Source organism: Corythoichthys intestinalis, chromosome 4 (genome assembly GCF_030265065.1).
Source record: "Corythoichthys intestinalis isolate RoL2023-P3 chromosome 4, ASM3026506v1, whole genome shotgun sequence".
Taxonomy (NCBI): domain Eukaryota; kingdom Metazoa; phylum Chordata; class Actinopteri; order Syngnathiformes; family Syngnathidae; genus Corythoichthys; species Corythoichthys intestinalis.
Window position 1 is genome coordinate 7,692,401 of NC_080398.1, and position 19,130 is coordinate 7,711,530.

The 19,130-nt window shown below is 41.0% G+C and overlaps 1 protein-coding gene across 7 annotated transcripts in view; it reads right to left on the reverse strand.

Moving 5' to 3' along the window:
- Positions 1-1,460: 1,460 nt before the first annotated feature.
- syngap1b (synaptic Ras GTPase activating protein 1b) overlaps positions 1,461-19,130 on the reverse strand; it is an 86,468-nt gene continuing 68,798 nt past the window's right edge. For 4 of the 7 annotated variants that reach the window (XM_057833686.1, XM_057833685.1, XM_057833687.1 and 1 more), the window contains 2 exons: positions 17,674-17,735; positions 1,461-2,992 (listed from right to left, as the gene is read on the reverse strand). In XM_057833686.1, the coding sequence (XP_057689669.1) occupies positions 2,872-2,992; positions 17,674-17,735 (183 nt within the window). In that variant the 3' untranslated portion in view covers positions 1,461-2,871. Of the gene's footprint in view, positions 6,766-14,729; positions 14,794-17,673; positions 17,736-19,130 lie in introns of all 7 variants that reach the window. The other 3 variants (XM_057833683.1, XM_057833682.1, XM_057833684.1) reach the window with 3 other exon arrangements.

The following is a 19,130-nucleotide window of genomic DNA, read 5'->3' on the forward strand; positions in this document are numbered from 1 at the left end:
TAGAAAATGCTGATACCAAGGCTTTGTTTGGGAGTCACTTCCTGTTGATACCAGATCACTTCCCGCTGATATTAGATCACTTCCTGCTGATACCAGGTGACTTCTTATTGATTTGGGGGTCTTTCAGAGTCACTTCCTATTGATATCTGATCACTTCCTGTTGATAACAGGTCAATTTCTGTTGATTTGGAGGTGTTTCAGGGTCACTTCCTATTGATAACCGGTCACTTCCAATTGATTTGGTAATGTTTCAGAGTCACTTCCTGTTGATATCGGATCACTTTCTGTTGATTTGGAAGTGTTTCGGAGTCGCTTCCTGTTGATATCAGGTCACATCCTGTTGATAATGGGTGACTTCCTGTCACTTGCCTTGGTAATCAAACGGAGAGAATGGAACTTTTTGTGCTATTGAAATGAATGGCGAACAGGGCAATTGGAAATCAATGGGAAATTTCAGCCTTTAGAAATGAATGGGTATGTTTTTATCCATACAAAAACTGAATAGAACTTTTGTGCCCCTTGGTGCCTGAATTTTTAGATGTATAAATGATGTGCTTTGGCCCAAAAATGGTAGGCTAAGTAGCATTTTAAAATGTCACTTTTTTGTCGAAAAAACACCATATTTTTGGGCGAAGGGTCATATTTGGGGTGTCAAACGAAAAAGAGCCCGCGTTGCATGAGAATTCGTTTTGGTGTATGAACGGTGTCAGTGGGTCAAACGGTTTTGGCTGGGAAGGAACACCATTGAAATTTGGGCTATTACAAATCAATGGGTTGTTTTTGGCAAATTTTGGCTGAACCATACGGTTTTCGGAAAAAACTAATAGAACTTGTGTGCACCTTGGTGCCCTGTATTTTTACGTATAAATAATGTGATTTGGGCAAAAATTGTAGGACAAGTAGCGTTTTGAAATTTAACGTTTTTTTTTTTTTTTCAAAGAACTTGCGTTTTTGAGTGTATGGTCATTTCTGTAGCAGGGCCGAGAAGTGGTATTTGCCATGTGGCCAAATGGATTTTGCCATGTGGCATTTTTTTTTGCCATGTGGCATTTTTTTTTGCCATCTGACATTTTTTTTTTGCCACGTGACAAAATGAATTGTGCCATGTGGCATTTTTTTCGCCATGTGGCAAGATTGATTTTGCTATGTGGCATTTTTTTTTTTTGCCATTTGGCAAAATAGATTTTGCCGTGTAGCATTTTTTTGCCATGTGGCAAAATTGATTTTGCCATGTGGCATTTTTTGATTACATGCGTGCATAGCCATCAATGGCATAACCTGACTTGGGTGTCAGTTGAATGTCAAGGTGCTGTAATGGTAAGTGGATGGTCAAAAATCACAGCCAAACTTGTTTTTTTTTCTGCCATTTAAAATGAATGGAAAATTTGGACATGCACAGCCGCCAATGGCATGGACGTGCATGGCCTGCAAAACTGCCATATCCACCCCAAAATCCCCCAAAATGCCACAAACTAAAATCTGTTTTGCCACATACGAAAAAAAATGCCACATGTCAAAATCCATTTTGTCACATTGCAAAAAAATGCCACATGGCAAAATTCATTTTGCCACATGGCAAATATCTCCATTTCTGAGGTGTCAAACAAAAGAGAGCCCGTATGGCATGAGGATTCCGGTCGTTTTGGTGTATGAACGGTATTGGGTCAAATGGTTTTTGGCCTACATGTGCTATTTTGGTTGTTAGCAGCCATTTTGGGGACAAATTTATGAAAATGAGGGCCGAAATGTTTAAAAAATAAATAAATAAAAGCAACAACACCCTGTTGGCAGTTTCACCAAGGGACATTGAAACAACATGTCTTCCAAAAAATCTCATGGACCCAGGGTTTTCATTGTGGTTGTTAGCAGCCATTTTGGGGAAAAATTCCATTAAAACGGAGCTAGACAGACAGAAACCACAACAACAACAAAAAACGACCTTCTGTTACCAGTTTCACAGAGAGATTCGGTAGACGTGTCTATCATGAGTGGACGCACCAAAAAGTCTCACCGGGCCACGCGTCATTTTGGTTGTTAGCAGCCATTTTGGGGACAAATTTCATATAAATTGGGCTTGATAATGAAATGAGCCTTTTTTTAACAGTTTCATCGAGAAACATGAAATACGGTACAGTAATTAGACGCTCCAAAAAGTCTCACGGGGTGACGTGTGTTATTTTGGTTGTTAGCAGCCATTTTGGGGACAAATTCTACTAAAAATGGGGACTGGAACATTAAAAAAACAACAACACCCTGTTACCAGTTTCACCAAGGGACATGAAACAGGGTAGACATGTCAACCAAAAAGTCTTATAGACACAGGCATGCCATTTTGCTCGTTAGCAGCCATTTTGGGAACTAATAAAAAAAAAAAAAAAAATTTGGGCTTGAACCTAGGCCCGTTACCTGTTTCACTGAGTTCGACAGAATAGACGTGTGCCATCTCGGGGGAAAATTCCATGAAAATGTGGCCTGGATCGTTACTAAATAAACGAAACAAAAAAACACCCTCTGTTCGCAGTTCCACCGAGGGACACATCTAGACATGTCTATCATAATAGGACGCAGCAAAAAGTCTTAAGGTCCTATAGCCTAAACTGATCAGGGATGATTCCATTTTGGATAGTGGCAATTGGTTGACCTAACAGGAGGGTTAAGAGCGGTCAAGCACCTTGGAAATACAATCCCCACAATGCACCTCAGCCGTCTCCCCTTGAATCCTTTCCTGCATAGTCATACGCAAATGTCCCGTCGTCCTACCGCGCCCTTCGAAAAAAACAACAACCAAAAACGAGGACCCGCCGCGGCTCCTCACGTGATCCGCCGGGGTCCTCAGAGTACACAGACCGGGACGCCCGCGTTGTCCCTTCGTCAGCCCACGGCGTCGCGGGAAAGCGCGCGGGACATTTGGCTGCGCCAGCCCGCCGCGAGGCGCTGTTGGCGTAGCAGCCAGTTAGCTTCCACGCTGTCCTCCATGAAGCTTTGCGAGTGGCTAAAGAAAGACAAGGGGGCGGAGTCATTTCAGCAGAAAACTACTCTATTGGCTATCGACATGCGGTATACTTTGGAGCCCAAAAATTTGTGGCCATTTTTGCCACTCAGATGGTTATTCGTAAAAACTAAGGGTGGAACTTTGAAAGTGCTATGAACAGCAACATATAGCAAATGACTTAAAAATGGTAGCAGAGCATACTGTGGACACAAATCCATCCATAAAAGCTTCGTCTTTTTTGGCCCCGCCCACTAAACGCATCTCCCAACAGAAGATGACCCAGAATGAGCAGCTAGCATGCTACCCAAGGGTGTGCCATTCTCTTGTTGCCTCGTGATCGATTTGTCAATGTGTGCTAGCTCGCTAACTAGTACAGCGCTAGAAAGCTAGATATCAATTCTGGTTGTGATGTCATAACAAGAAATACTGATGTGTTTCGGAATCACTTCTTGTTGATATCGATCACTTCCTATTGGTATCGGGTCACTTCCTGTTGATAGCTGATTACTTCCTGTTTATATGTGGATGTTTCGGAGTCACTTCCTGTTGATATCGGGTCACTTCCTGTTGATATCGGATCACTTTCTGTTGAAATCTGATCACTTCCTGTTGATTTTGGGTCACTACCTGTTATATCGGGTCACTTCCTGTTGATATCTGAGCACTTCATGTTGATATTGGATCACTTCCTGTTGATATCAGATCACTTCCTGTTGATTTGGGGGTGTTTCGGAGTCACTCGTGTTGATTTCAGATCACTTCCTGTTAATATGGGGGTGGTTCGGAGTGACCTTCTGTTGATATCGGGTCACTTCCTTTTGCTGATCCTAATTTGTCATTTCTTGACCCCGCCCAGTAAAAAACCAGAAGTTGAGGTCACACTGAGAATGAGCTGCTATTATGAAATCCATAGGTGCGCTATTCTCTTGTGTGAGTGTGAGCCTTTTGTCAGCATGTGCTAGCCAGCTAGCGCAGCACTAGTCAGCAATTGCATTCCAATCACGGATTCATTGAACTCATTGGCTGCTATTCTTTCATTGGCTGCCTGCCCTCCACTTCCAATGGAATAGACCTACAATAGCAGTCAATGAGTTAAGACCCCACCCCCATTTGACCACGCCCCCTAGAGTGTGAAGGTACAGAGAAGCAGAAGATGAGCACGAAACATTTAAGATGTCATTCACTGCCATTAAAACAAAAACAAAAAAACATTAATGGCAAAGGGCGTCCAATCGATTGCAAGTAGGAGGGTGAGAAATAAGCAGGTTATGACGTCATTTCAATGTCAATGCATTGACTTTGATGGAAACATGGCCTGAAGGCGGCCATCTTGGTAGGGGCGACAAAAGGTCTTTTCATGCTTCTGCCGTCAAGTGAAATTACTTTATCGCTGATAGACAACCAATCCGTTTACACGTTCCACGTACCCATCAAAGTCAATGCATTGATGTTAATATTATGTCATGTTCCTTTAAAAGAATATTTTCATTCATTTCATTTCATTGTCAAAGAATCTGCCATTTGCGCTTTGGCTGCCATTGACAGCGGTAGACGTCCAATCCATTTGAAGTATGAGGGCTGACAGTGAATTAGCGATCATTCATTTGGTGCCAACCGTCCCACTTCAAATGGATAGGACATCTACTAGCAATGAACTCATTTCAATTGACTGCGGAAGCAGGAAAAGACCTTTCATGGACCCTACCAGCATGGCCACTTTGAGGCCACGTTCCCATCAATGTCAATGCATTGACGTTAATATTAAGTCATAGCTAGCTTGTTCCTTTAAAAGACAATTTTATAATTGTCAAAGAATCTGCTAATTATTTTTCGGCTGGCATTGACAGTGCTAGACTTCCAATCCATTTGAAGTGGGAAGAATGGCAGAGAATTAGCGGTCATTCATTTGCTGCCGACCGTCCCACTCTAATGGATTGGACGTCTACTAGCGATAAACTCGTTTCACTTGACGGCAGAAGTAGGCGTTCACGGCCCCAACCAACATGGCCGCCTGGAGGCAACATTCCCATCAAAGTCAATGCATTGACAAACAAATGAAGTCCTAACAAGCTTATTTCTCTACCGATTTTTTTCAAAAGGTTATTTTATCATTTATCGTTAAAGAATCTGCTATTTGTGCTTTGGCTGCCATTGACGGCGCAAGACGTCCAATCTATTAGAAGTGGAGGACTGACAGCAAGTGACCGATCGTTCCTACTTCAAATAGATCGGACATCTACTAGCGATGAACTCATTTCAATTGATGGCAGAAACATGTAAAGACCTTTCATCGCCCTGGCCAAAATGGCCGCCTTCAAGCTACGATCCCATCAGAGTCAATGCATTGATGTAAATATTAAGTCTTAACTAAGTTGTTCTTTTAACACAGGAAGTCCCAGGGTCCCAGAAAGGCGTCAAATGACCCTGATACCAAACTAACTATTTTGCTTTGCAAAAATTAGACCACTCAAACAAGCAATCAAGCAGCCGAGGAGTGAAGGGGTGGGGGGCCACTCTGGATTGCTGCAATTAGCATCTTGAATATTTGCAAATCCAGTCTTGTAAACTCCTGGGTTAGTGTAAAAATGATGAGAGGGCCACGTGGCATGAAACTAAGACTAGCATCCAGAACTGTAGCTAAACCAGACTGTCTACATTTTAGAAAATTGAGTGTTAGAACATCTGGGAAAAATCCCATCAAGCACCTTTACTTGTCTTGACAAGTCCAACATTCAGTTGTCAAGGTTCACAGTTTATTATGTTGAAGCACACAATGACCAAAGAACTTTCCACAGCAGCTCAAACAGCTGTTTTGTCACAGCAAACACAAGCTTCAGGATACTGTTCATACCGTAAAAAGGTTGTCCGCCCGATTGCCTGCCTGAGCGGTCCACTGTCCGACAAAGCCAAGGCAGCCCTGCGCTGCGAACACTCAAGATGCTATTTGGAGCAATTCAACTCTGTGGTTTTGCGAGTGTGAATGGGAATGAGTAATGAGGACCTCAATGCTCACAAAAGATATGCTGATTAGAGTCAGATGAGCCTTCTCTGGTAACAATTAATCCACCCTTGGTAGTTCTAGTGTTAAAAGACTTTTATCAGTGTCAAAGAATCTTCAATTTTTTTTGAATACTTAGCGTTATTATTATAAACCTATTCAATGTGAAGTTAGGTCAAGTTAGAAGAGCAACATATTAAAAAAACTGAAACAAATAATATTGAATGATATATAGAAAAGGAGAAGCATTGGACACAAGACGTCAGCTGACAGACAAAGCGGACAGCGAGCCAGTGGCATGCAAAAACTCTCAATTGCACCATTTTCTCCTGTTTAGCACCAGTTTTGGGTTCTGATATTGAGAAGAGAAAACAACCTGTTCTGCAGTCAATATAACCCTGACCGGAGGGGCCTTACGAGCCAATCTCAAGGCACTGAGGACCACTCAAAGGGTGCCCGACCTCCCGCCGCGAAACCTGCCTGCGTGTGCGTGTGTGTGTCGCCATCTCGTCCGGCAAGACAGCAAAGTTGAAGAAAGCCCTTTGATTTGGTTTTTTTTTTGTGTTGTGTGAGCAGGAAAAATACTTTCTGAGCATCTCTCTCTCTCTCTCTCTTTTTGTCTGTGTTTTTATCGGTCGCCCGCCCGCCCACCCCCGGGTTCCGCGCCGGGGGTTCCGGTCGCCACGGAGCTCTCCAGGCATCGAGGGCCGCTTTCCGGCTCCGGCGGGATTTTCACACCGGGGTCTGCTGAACCCAAGGAGGAAAGCTGGTTCTCCTGGCCACACACAAAAAGGGGGCGGGGCAGGGCAAGGACAGGGGGCGGGGAGGGAGGGGCGTGTAGAAGAAGAAGAAGAAGCCATTCAATGACCGATGAGAGGGAAGAAGGGCACAATTCGGGAGGAAAAGGAGGTTGGAAACTAGTGTTGCACCGATACCATTTTTGGGCTCCAGATACCAATTCCTGTGTGATACCCATTTCCCGTTTTGGAAAAAAAATAACATTTTTCTTTGAATATTGAATAACTCACTTGACTGTAGAGTCCTTGCTATTTTGGCTCGGCCAAACACTGCTTAACTCATTGGCTTGCCACTCGACATCCAATCCATTTGAAGTGGAAGGACTGGCAGCGAATTAGCGTTCGTTCATATGCTACCAACCATCCAAATTCAAATGGTTTGGACGTCTACTAGAATTAATTCAATTTAATAGACGACCGAAGCATGAGAAGACCTTTCACAGCCCCTACCAACATGGCCGCCTTGAGCCCACGATCTCATCAAGTCAATGACGTAACATGTAAATGAAGTCCCAACTAGCTCATTCCTTCAAAAGATTATTTCATCGATGTTAAAGAATTTGCCCTTTATTCTTTGGATGGCATTGACGGTGCTAGATGTCCAATCAATTTGAAGTGGGAGTTCTGGCAGCAAATTAGCCTTCTTTCATTTCCTGCCAACTGTCCCGCTTCAAATAGATAGGATGTCTACTAGCGATAATTTCATGTCAATTCACTGCAGAAGCATGATGGCATTTCACTGCCCCTACCAAAATGGCCGCCTTCAAACCACGTTCTCATCAAAGTCAATGCATTGACATTAAGTCATAGCTAGCTTGTTCCTTTAAAAGAATATTTGATCGTTGTTAAAGAATCTGCTTCTTGCGCTTTGGCTGCCATTGATGGCAGTAGACGTCCAATCCATTTGAAACGGGAGCGCTAGCAGCGAATTAGCATTCGTTTATTTGCTGCCATCCGTCCCACTCAAATGGATTGGACATCTGCTAGCGATAAATTCATGTCAATTGACTGCGGAAGCATGAAGACCTTTCACTGCCCCTACCAACATGGCCGCCTTCAAGCCACGTTCCCATCAAAGTTAATGCATTGATATTGATATTAATATTAAGTCAAAGCTTGCTTGTTCCTTTAAAAGAATATTTTATCATTGTCAAATAATCTGCTATTTGCGCTTTGGCTGCCATTGACGGCGGTAGACGTCCAATCCATTTGAAGTGGGAGGGCTGGCAGTGAATTAGTGTTCATTCACTTGCTGCCAACTGTCCCACTTCAATTGAATAGGACATCTACTAGCAATGAACTCATTTCAATTGACTACGGAAGCATGAAAAGACCTTTCGGCTCCTACTAACATGGCCGCCTTCAAGCTACGTTCCCATCAAATTCAATGCATTGACGTTAACATTAAGTCATAGCTAGCTTGTTCCTTTAAAAGACTATTTTATCAGTGTCAAAAAATCTTCTATTTCCTCTTTAGCTGCCATTGACGGCGGTAGACGTCCAATCCATTTGAAACGGGAGCGCTGGCAGCGATTTAACAAACACTGCAACCCTCCCGCTTCAAACGGATTGGACATCTACTAGCGATAAACTCATTTCAATTCACGGCAGAAGCATGATAAGAGCTCTTGTGGCCCCTACCAACATAACCACAGGGCGGCCATGTTGGTAGGGGCAACGTTCCTGTCAAAGTCAATGCATTGACATTCAAATCAAGTCATAAATAGCTTATTTTTCAAGCGAGATGATTTTAAAGCATCTGCTATTTACTCTTTGTTTGCCTCTGACGGCACTAGACGTCCAATCCATTTGAAGACGGAGGGCTGGCAGCGAATGAACAAACTTCCCGATCATTTTCATGCCGTTTCGAGTAGCGGTATTGGTGCAACACTATTGGAAAGACGTGACAAAAGAGTGAAAGGAAGAAGGAGAAAGGGAGAGAGAGAGAGAAAAGGAGTCACAAATAAATGCTGATGGAAGGACGACAACAAACGCACAAACAGACACAAACGTTTCGCTGCTGCCGCGACGGAACATTTTTTTTCAATAAAATGTTATTTTGACAGGGGAAATTCCGCGTTTTCGTGCGATCAATTTACCGTTTGAAGGTTGAAGGAAATCCAGTCAAATTAAAACCAAATGACCTCTGTGAAGTCGGCACCCCATCAGACGCAAATTCATATAAAAATGATGTCAATCGTTTGTGCTACGTTTGTGCTGTGAAAAGTCTCGTTTGTGCTATCGTTTTTAAGATATTTACAATTCTTTTACAGGTCAAACTGAGGTCAACCAGCTTCCCCATTTTGATTCAAAATGGCTAAATATGGTGTCAATTGTTTAGGCTTCGTTTGTGCTGCTATCGTTTTTCAGACATTGAGAAATTTTGTGAGATAATTATGAAAGCGATTATTATATATTTGCTTAAATCAATGACTGCCTGAAAGCTACGGCTTGCTCTTAATAAAAAATGCTTTGTCATTATACCGGTTCAAAGCGGCCTTCATTCCACAGGTCAGATTGGGCCAAGCCGCAGATGTTGGATAATCACTTACCAAATGCATATTGCTACATTAAAACATTTTGACGCACATGTACTAATTCCACCTACATGCACACACATAGAAAAACCGTTCACTGGGTGTCGTCATCTCTTGCTCCCCAATTCCTTTTAAGGTAAGAATCCCTTTTGTAGGCAGGGACACCCCAAATAAAAAGGGAATGGAGGGTTTAAGTTTAAAAAGAAAGCAGAAGCTGTATCGTGTACTCTTAGTATTGCATTGTATAGCTTCCCTTCGTTCTCCTTGCAAACCCTTCAAAACGTTGAGTGCCCTCTCTACTTATTCTGGGTAATATTCATAAATGTCCTAAGGATTTGTGTTTGAACTTGACATTTTAATGGTCCTTCGAGCCGGATTTCAATATATCCGGAGGTACTGGCCTCAGCTTCCCGTCTGGGGGACGAAGATTGACGCAAAACCAAAGGACTGAAGGCCTCTCTCAACGTTGGAAATTCACTCACCCATACGTTATGAGTGATTTGATTTTGGCGTTTGACTAAATTTCAAGCAATGACGTCACGCAGCCCCTCATTTATTGCAAAATGGACCTGAAATGTTGGCAATTGTTTATACTACGTTTGTGCTGTAAAAAAAAAAAGTTTCTGCAGCTATCATGTATCGTTTTATACAGTATATCATTTTCTAGTGTTGACGTCACTCGCATCTTTTTCATGTCCGGCTCCCGCTGCTGACAGTGCGTACCAACTCTCTCAATAACAGAGTGATGTCCCGACAGTGAAGGAATAGCACATTTTCTCCTATTTACTGTTTGACGGTTTGTATTCCTCTGACACACCTAATATAAAATCAATAGAATTTATATCATGGATTAAGAAAAAACAAGAATATATTTGATATTATGAACAGTTGCACTTGGAATAATTAGAACTTGCAGCGCCAAGACAATGTGCAAATAAAGATGCCTTCTGACCACTGAAGTCCAACGCGTGCGTCATGCAGCTGACTGAGCAAAATTGACGCTGACTACCAGGTGATAGCCCACGTCTGCAACACCAAATCTAGCAATCAGCTCTTCAGGACAGTCCAGAACAAATGGCGGGACATCCTGTACTACCACAACACCCAATAACAAAAAGAACTCCAAGTTTGATAGCTCAGCGCCTTTCAGACGATGAGGCGCGCTGAACCTCCCACCTCAGTTGCCTCATTAACCATGACCCAGCAACGGTGACACATGAACTTGAGTGCCCAAATCTGCCACAGAAGAAGACCCGAACACAGCCACTTCCTGCCCCGCGACAGCCTTCAAAAAGACTGAATGTTTAACTAATCGGTGTCATTTTTCTCGGGAACCTTTTGTTGACTTGTAATATGGTGACCCTGGAACGAGTCTGCTTCCTCGCCTGGGTCTGTTGCTATTTTGCCGTGCCGTTTGATCGCCGTCGACCAGAATAAATTGTCAACTTGTGTTTCGAAGCCTTTTTCCAGCTTTCAAAATGGAGTCAGTACAAGGGGTTAAGACTAAGGTGAAAGCGCAGAGTTTGGCCTTTTGGCCGGGTTGTCCGAGTTTCGCAGGCCCAGGTCGTTTGGGCTGCGCCAGCACGGGTCCGGCGGTTCGGCTGGCGTGATTCCGGCCATCTGGCTAAAAGGTCAGATTCCTTCAACTGCTCGCGCAAACATAGCACTAATGTAGGTGGAATTAGTACATATGTGTCAAAACATTTATGCAACATCTGCGGCCTGGCCCAATCTTGACCTACGGAATGAAGGCCGGTTTGTACCGGTATAATGACGAAGCAGTTTTCATTAAGAGAAAGGCATATATTTATTGCAGGCAATCATTGATTTCAGCAAATATATAATAATTGTCTTCATAATTATCTCATGAAATATCTCAATACCTCAAAAACGATGGCAGCACAAACAAAACTTTTTACAGCACAAACGAAGCATAAACAATTGACACCACTTTTAGCCATTTTGAATCAAAATGGGGGGCTGGTTGACCTCAGATTGACCTATAGAAGACTTGTAAATATCTTAAAAATGATGGCAGCACAAAAAAAACTTTTACAGCGCAAACATAGCACAAACAATTGACATCAATTTTATATTAATTTGCGTCTGATGGGGGGCCAACATCACGGAGGTCATTTGTTTTTAATTTGAACGAATTTCCCTTTTCAATACATATAAGTTACCGTTTTGGAACCCCCAAAGTTGTGAAACAGTACATGTTTCCCATTAAAATTGTGTGTTTTTGGACCCCCAAAATAAAGAAAGCATCACTCATAAAAGGCCGATAGAGGGAAGAAGGGAGGGAGGAGGCGGGGACGTAGGGTTGGGGCTTGTTTGAAGTACAGCCGAGAAATGGACAAGCAACCAAAAAAAAAAAAATCAACTGATGTTGCGTTTTGTGTTGGAACAACCAAAACCCTTATGGTGCTTTCTCTTCTCAGAACCAGAACCAAACCCTATTGTTTTTTTGTCAACACAACAAACAGCGCTTTGAGCTCATTGGCTGCCATTGACGGCGACAGATAAACCAGAGTTGGTTTAAAATTAGCTGATTTGTTTTTTACCATGACTATTTGGACAACAACTGGTTTCCTGACTTTACCTTCACTTCGCCATTGACGGTGATAGACGTCCGATCCATTTGAACTCACAGGGACTGGCAGCCATTTATCGAATTCAAACGGATCGGACGTCTATCGCCGTCCGTGGCGACAAATAAATGAATTTAAGAAACAACATCAACGCCATTAAAATAAGTGGAAAGTTGTTGACCAGTTTTCTGAATTTCAGTGTGGTAAATGCGAATATACCATCATTAGCTGCCTTTGACGGGAACAGTCGCCCTTACCAATATGGCCGCCACATCTAATGGCTGCTCCGTAGGCGAGTCGCTACTACAGCTTGCATTTTCATGACGTCTACAAACGATGACGTGAAACGACAACGGTCTGCGTGGCGGCCATCTTGGTAGGGAAACTTTACCATCAAACGCAATGAGTGGATGTTGACGAGAACTTGAAAGTTTCTCCATTGCCATGAGGTGAACCATCGAGTCATTGGCCGCCAGTAGTGGATGAAGTACTCACTTTTTTTTTTTAATCAAATAAAAGTACAGATCCTGGGGCAAAAAAATATGTAAAAGTACAAGTGTCTGAGAAAAAAAATTACTCAAGTGAAAGTACAAAAGTACTTGCTTAGAAATACACAACTAAAAGGTAAAAGTGTTTTCTCTCGATGCAAAAATGTGATATATTTTATATTTTAACTATAAATGCAGGTAGTCCCCGGGTTACGACGTATTCGACCTACGCGATTTTGACTTTACGATGCCGGAGTCTCGTCTGCCATTTTGTCTCCAGTCGTTTTTTTTTTTTTTTTGTTTTAACTCGTTTAAACAGTACCTTATTGTACCTCACAATATTTAATTTTTTACTTGACTTTAATAATATGATGTGTTCTGTCCTCGCTAAGCATGAAGGTGTTCAGCTTGACAGACAGCAACAAGGCAATTGTGCTTTTTGAAGCTTTTGACCTCCTTCACTTTTTACAATTTGTGTAAAGCTATAACACACATGTTCAAAACAACACGCATTTAAACAATAAAACACTTGATACAAAACAACTGGTGTTCACACATCCATCTAGTTTGATCAATATGTAAATTTAGCACTAGATTAAATTAGCCTAATTTGCCTAACAAAAGTCCACTAGCTTAAATGCTACGAATGCTAAGGTACCGTATTGGGCCGAATATAAGACGGCCCTGATTATAAGACGACCCCCTCTTTTTCAAGACTCAAGTTTGAAAAAATACATTTTGAACACCAAATTATTTTTTATACAGAAAATAATTACAGTACATCTGAAACAAATGATTATAACAATATATTTGAGAGAAAAAGCATGTTATTTTGTCACATTTAAATATGTAAACTAAAGTGCAACCACATTCGTAAATGAATGCCTTCTGGTTTTTTCAAATGTAAATAAACCACCCTATTGTGATAAAACAACAAAATTGCAATAACTGCATTCACCATAAGGGGCTCGCTTTGGCCTGAGGAGTCAAGTTCAGCATTCGCTTCAATGATATCTGGCGCCATCTAGCGTCGTGAATGTGTATAATGTCTAGACCCCGAATATAAGACGCCACTTTTTCAGTCTTACTTCAATGCGAAAAACACCATTTTAAATTCGGGCCATTACGGTATTTACAATTCTCATCGCAAATCACCTACACGTAACTCCACAAACTGTAGCTCTAAACTTAATTTCAAATGCATACACAAACATATGAGCTGAAACAACTTACAGCCTTATGAGGACCAAACCAGAGCACAGCTGTCATTTATCCATCCCTGCCACCCGTCAACAAGGCGACATATGAATCCAGCCATACCCAACACTGCCACCAGACGGCAGTCTATCCCCCATAATTAAACAAAATACAATACATTTGGACGTTTTGGATAGTTGTTTTGAGGAGGTACCTAAAGGGTAATTCTGACTTATGTGGAAATTCGGGTTACGTCACCAGCGTAGGAACGGAACTTGTTCATAACCCGGGGACTACCTGTATATTATACAACCGTGCGGAATGGGAAAAAAAGAAATAAAATTGACTGGACTGTAAACGGAAGCTTAACAACCTCAAAGAACTCCAAAACTTATCTTAATGGCAGATTGCAAGCAACCATTAGGTACATATTGCCACCTACTGTTCAAGAGGTACCCATTTGAAGGTGCGCAGCTCTCACTGTTGTTTTGTTTTTAATTGGTCAATATCTTGTTCACCTGACTAATCATGCTGGCACTCGTGTCGCTCCCTCTAGTGCTCAATAACTATATAGTTGCACGGGGCTTATTGATTACGCATGAAAATGAAACTATCAATTCACAATGAGAGAAAAACAAACAAAAGTAACGTTTAACCCAGGTGACAATTTGAAAAGTAGTGGAGTAAAAAGTATAGATGTGTGCTATAAAATGTAGTAAAGTCAAAGTACCATATTATTTTTGTACTTAAGTACTGATACACAAAAACGTACTTAAAAACAGTAACGAAGTACATTTACGTTGTTATATTCCACCACTGTTGGCCGCCATTGAGTTGCTTTCAATATCATCTGATTTGACATTGTAACTTGGTCTAATTAGCACTTAGAACACTGAAATTCAGGAAACACTTTCACCACCTTTCTACTCCTCCATTCGAGTCCGTAAATCAACTCGGGCTGCCATTGACGGCGATAGACGTCCAATCCGTTTGGACCGTCTACCGCCTTCAATGGCATTCAAACACTGTTTGTTACACGGCAGTCTACATGATTTCGACGTCTATCGCCGTCAATGGCGGCGAATGAGTTCCAGGTCAAATACAAAAGCAAAAACAAAAACGTACCCACCTCAGCTTCACACTCTGCAGGGGCGCCGCTCTTTGTTTATTAGCACAAAATTGTTTTTATACGACTAAAAGTACAAACAAAAGACAAGACCGGAAGGTCACATGACCGCCACTCAAACACACACACACAGACACACATATAGAAAATCAACAGAGAGACATGTGTTCTCCAGGGAAGGTCGGGGTCAGATACGGAGATTTCCCATGATTCCCTTCTTTTAGTGCTCGGGTGACATGAGTGGCATGAATATGGAAATGAATTTCAACTTGAGTATCAAAAATTGGGGGTAAAAGTAGTTTTTTTTTTTTTTTTCAAAAATCATTTGAAATTCAGCAAACAGAAATTGTGGATTTTTCATTTTTGTAGGGGAGATATTCTTTCACCAATTTTTTTCTGGAAACTCGGGCTGTCAAACGATTAAAATTTTTAATCGAGTGTATCACAGCTTAAAAATGAATTAATTGTAATTAATCGCAACTCAAACCATCTCTAAAATATGCCATATTTTTCTGTAAATTATTGTTGGAATGGAAAGATAAGACACAAGACGGCTTCAACATACTGTACATAAGTACTGTATTTGTTTATTATATCAATAAATCAACAAGATGGCATTAAGATTATTAACATTCTGTTAAAGCGATCAATGGATAGGAGGACTTGTAGTTCTTAAAAGATAAATGTTAGTATAAGTTATAGAAATTTTATATTAAAACCCCTCTTAATGTTTTCGTTTTAATAAAATTTGGAAAACTTTCAATCAAAAAATAAACTAGTAGCTTGCCTTTGTTGATGTCAATAATTACACAATGTTGCTGAAACCCATAAAATCAGTCGCAACCAAGCGCCAGCAGAGGTCGACATAACACATGTAACAAGTGCACATGACACTGTGCTGTCATTTTAATCTGTTTGAGCGGGACATGAGTGTTAAATGCGTCAAATATTTTAACGTGATTAATTTTAAAAACCGTCCGTTAACGCGATAATTTTGACAGCCCTAGTGGAAACGCATATTAAGTTTCAATGCCAGCCCAGGTATATGTATAATATTTACCGAGTATGTGTTGTGGTAGCTAAAGTAGCAAACGAAGTTTCCAGTAAAAATCAGCAATAAAATTGCTGTCAAAGCAGTGAATGAGTTCACCAATTAATAAACGGTTTCCTATATTCATCCCAATTATTAAATTATTTCATGTATTATATACATGTATATACAGTGGTATTAAAAAGTATCTGAACCTTTTGGAATTTCTCACATTTCTGCATAAAATCACCATCAAATGTGATCTGATCTTTGTCAGAATCACACAGATGAAAAAAAACAGTGTCTGCTTTAACTGAAACCACCCAAACATTTATAGGATTTCATATTTTATTGAGTCTGCCTAAGGAGACTTAAATAGGAACTGAAATCAATTTTTACCAAACAATTAAAGTCAGGTGTGTGCCAAATCACTGGTGAGTGATTTAAATCTGCCCTGCCCACTATAAAACACACACCTGGTAAGAATTGTCTTGATGAGAATCATTGTCTGATGTGCATCATGGCTCGGTCAAAAGAGCTGTCTGAATACCTGCAATTGTTGATTTGTATAAAGCTGGGAAAGGATACAAAACCATCTGTAAAAGTCTGGATGTTCATCCATCGACAGTCAGAGAAGGTGTCTACAAATGGAGAGAGTTTGGCACTGTTGCTTCTCTCCCGAGGAGTGGCCATCAACCAAAGATGAATTCAGCGCAGAATACTCAGAGGTAAAAAGGAACCCTAGAGTGTCTGCTAAAGACTTACAGAAATCACTGGCACAGTCCAATATCTATGTGCACACATCAACTATATGTAAAACTATGGCCAAGAATGGCGTTCATGGGCGGACTCCACAGAGGAAGCCACCGCTGTCTAAAAAAAACTGTTGCTCGTTTAATGTTGGCAAAAAGGCACTTGAACACTCCACAGAATTTTTGGCAAAATTGATTTTTTTGGACATGTGTGAGTGGTTTTAGTTCAAGTAGACACTGTTTTTTCATCGGTGTGATTTTGACAAAGATCAGTTTGTTTGTTTGTTTGGTTTGTTTTAATAACCCTTTAATTGTAAGATATTGTAATTGCAATAAATGGTATTTGTCAAATTTGGATCATGTTTATACTAGGGCTGTCAAACGATTACATTTTTTAATCGAGTTAATCACAGCTTTAAAATTAATTAATCGTAATTAATCGCAAGTCAAACCATCTCTGAAATACGCCATATTTTTCTGTAAATTATTGTTGGAATGGAAAGATAAGACACAAGACGGATTCAACATACTGTACATACGTACTGTATTTGTTTATTATAACAATGAATCAAGAAGATGGCATTAACATTAACATTCTGTTAAAGCGATCCATGGATAGAAAGACTTGTAGTTCTTAAAAGATAAATGTTAGTACAAGTTATAGAAATTTTATATTAAAACGCCTCTTAATGTTTTCGTTTTAATAACATTTGTAAAATTGTCAATCAAAAAATAAACTAGTAGGTCGCCATTGTTGATGTCAATAATTACACAATTCTCATGGTCATAAAATCAGTCGCACCCAAGCGCCAGCAGAGGGTGGCAAAACTCCCAAAAACAAGAAACAAGTGCACATGACCCTTTGCTGTCATTTTAATCTGTTTGAGCGGGACATGTGCGTTAATTGCGTCAAATATTTTAACGTGATTAATTTTAAAAAATAATTACAGCCCGTTAACACGATAATTTTGACAGCCCTAGTTTATACATTTTAAGTTTGTATTGTTTTTTAAAAATTTGAAAGCAATTTTTTCCCGTAGAATTTGTACTTTCATGGTTAGATGGGATATTTGGAGAGGAATGAATGAGTGAGTGACTGAGTGACAGCGACAAATTGACGGGAGGATGAAAAGAGCGAGAAAGAGAATCCCGAGAGAGTTATTACCTGGACACTCGGGGTGGGACGGGGGCGAGACGAGGCTGCGCTAGGATGGACGGACGTCTCCCCTAAGAGAAATCACCGTATCTCGTCAACGAGAGGAGCAAATAAGGAGGAGGGCCGGGAAGACGAGGACCGGAAAAAAAAAAAAAAGAAAACAGCCGCCCCCAACCCCCCGTCGCGTGAGGATCATGACGTCAACGGCGATACCGGACCACATGCCATGCAACGTCATCGTGCGCTGACCCGGAAGCACAAACTCCACCAACAAATCACTCAGAAAAAGAAGATGAAGAAAAAGAACAGACAGAATTAGACATACAATATTTAAAATAAATAAATAAGAGAGTGATGAGGAAGGGAAAAAACAAGAAGGGTAGGGAGAAGAGGAGGAGGGGGGGGTAGGACAAATAAAAATAAAACAAAAACAAAGGAGGAGGAGTCATCAGACCCGCCTACCCACACCTGATAGGGCAGTACTTCTCAAATGGTGGGCCGCGTCCCATCTGGGGCCGCAGAGCGATGCTGGGGTTGGCGCATATAACATGGGGGAACATACTTTGCCGTACTAGAATAAAGTGTAATTGCACATCCACTCAGTGGGTGGCAGTGGCGCTCTCATTTTCAGAATGTGTGCAGTATTTCTGAACCACAAAAGAGCACACAGCAAAGAGATAGGAAGAGCTGGGCGCCATTTTCGGGTCAGGCCCACGCAGCGATCCACTGTCTTCTTTGGTTCTCTCGTGTCGCCAGAGAAGCGCCATTTCTGGCTTGGGAGCAACCGCCCTCACGTTCGGTTCTCCCCCGGTGGCTGAGAATGCGCTGTTTTCAGGCCGTTTTGCTTTGACTTTTAATCCAGTGGGAGATGAGGAAAGACCATTCTGTTTATTGCGTCTAAAATGTTTGTAGCGGGAAGCCAAATCAATTAAGACGTCACTTAAAGACATTAGACCCCAATCTGATGTAGTTCTAGGCTGAGCCCTCACTGTCCTCATCATGAGTGATGCCCCACGAAGAGAAATTTTGGTAACACTTTACAATAAGGGTCCCTTAGTTAACATTAGTTAATGCACTCATGTTTAAGTAACATGACAATAATTCATTTAATCCGTTATCTAACATTTATTAATTAACATGAGTTAATGCATTAGCTAATGCATTTTAAGACAATAACTAATGTTTAAGTAACATTACAATAATTAATATAATTGCTTATCTAACATTTATTATTATATTAATTAACATGAGTTAATGCATTGGTTTTAATGCATTCGTTAATGCATAACAAGACAGTAAGTAATGGTTTGGTAAAATTAAAAAAATATATAGGCCTATTTAGGGTTGGGTTTGTTAACTTAAGCATTTATAATTACTTCGTTAAGGGACACATGTGCTACACTTTACAATAAGGGTCCAAAAAACATTCAGTAATGGTTAATTAAGGTTAAGTAATACTTAACTAA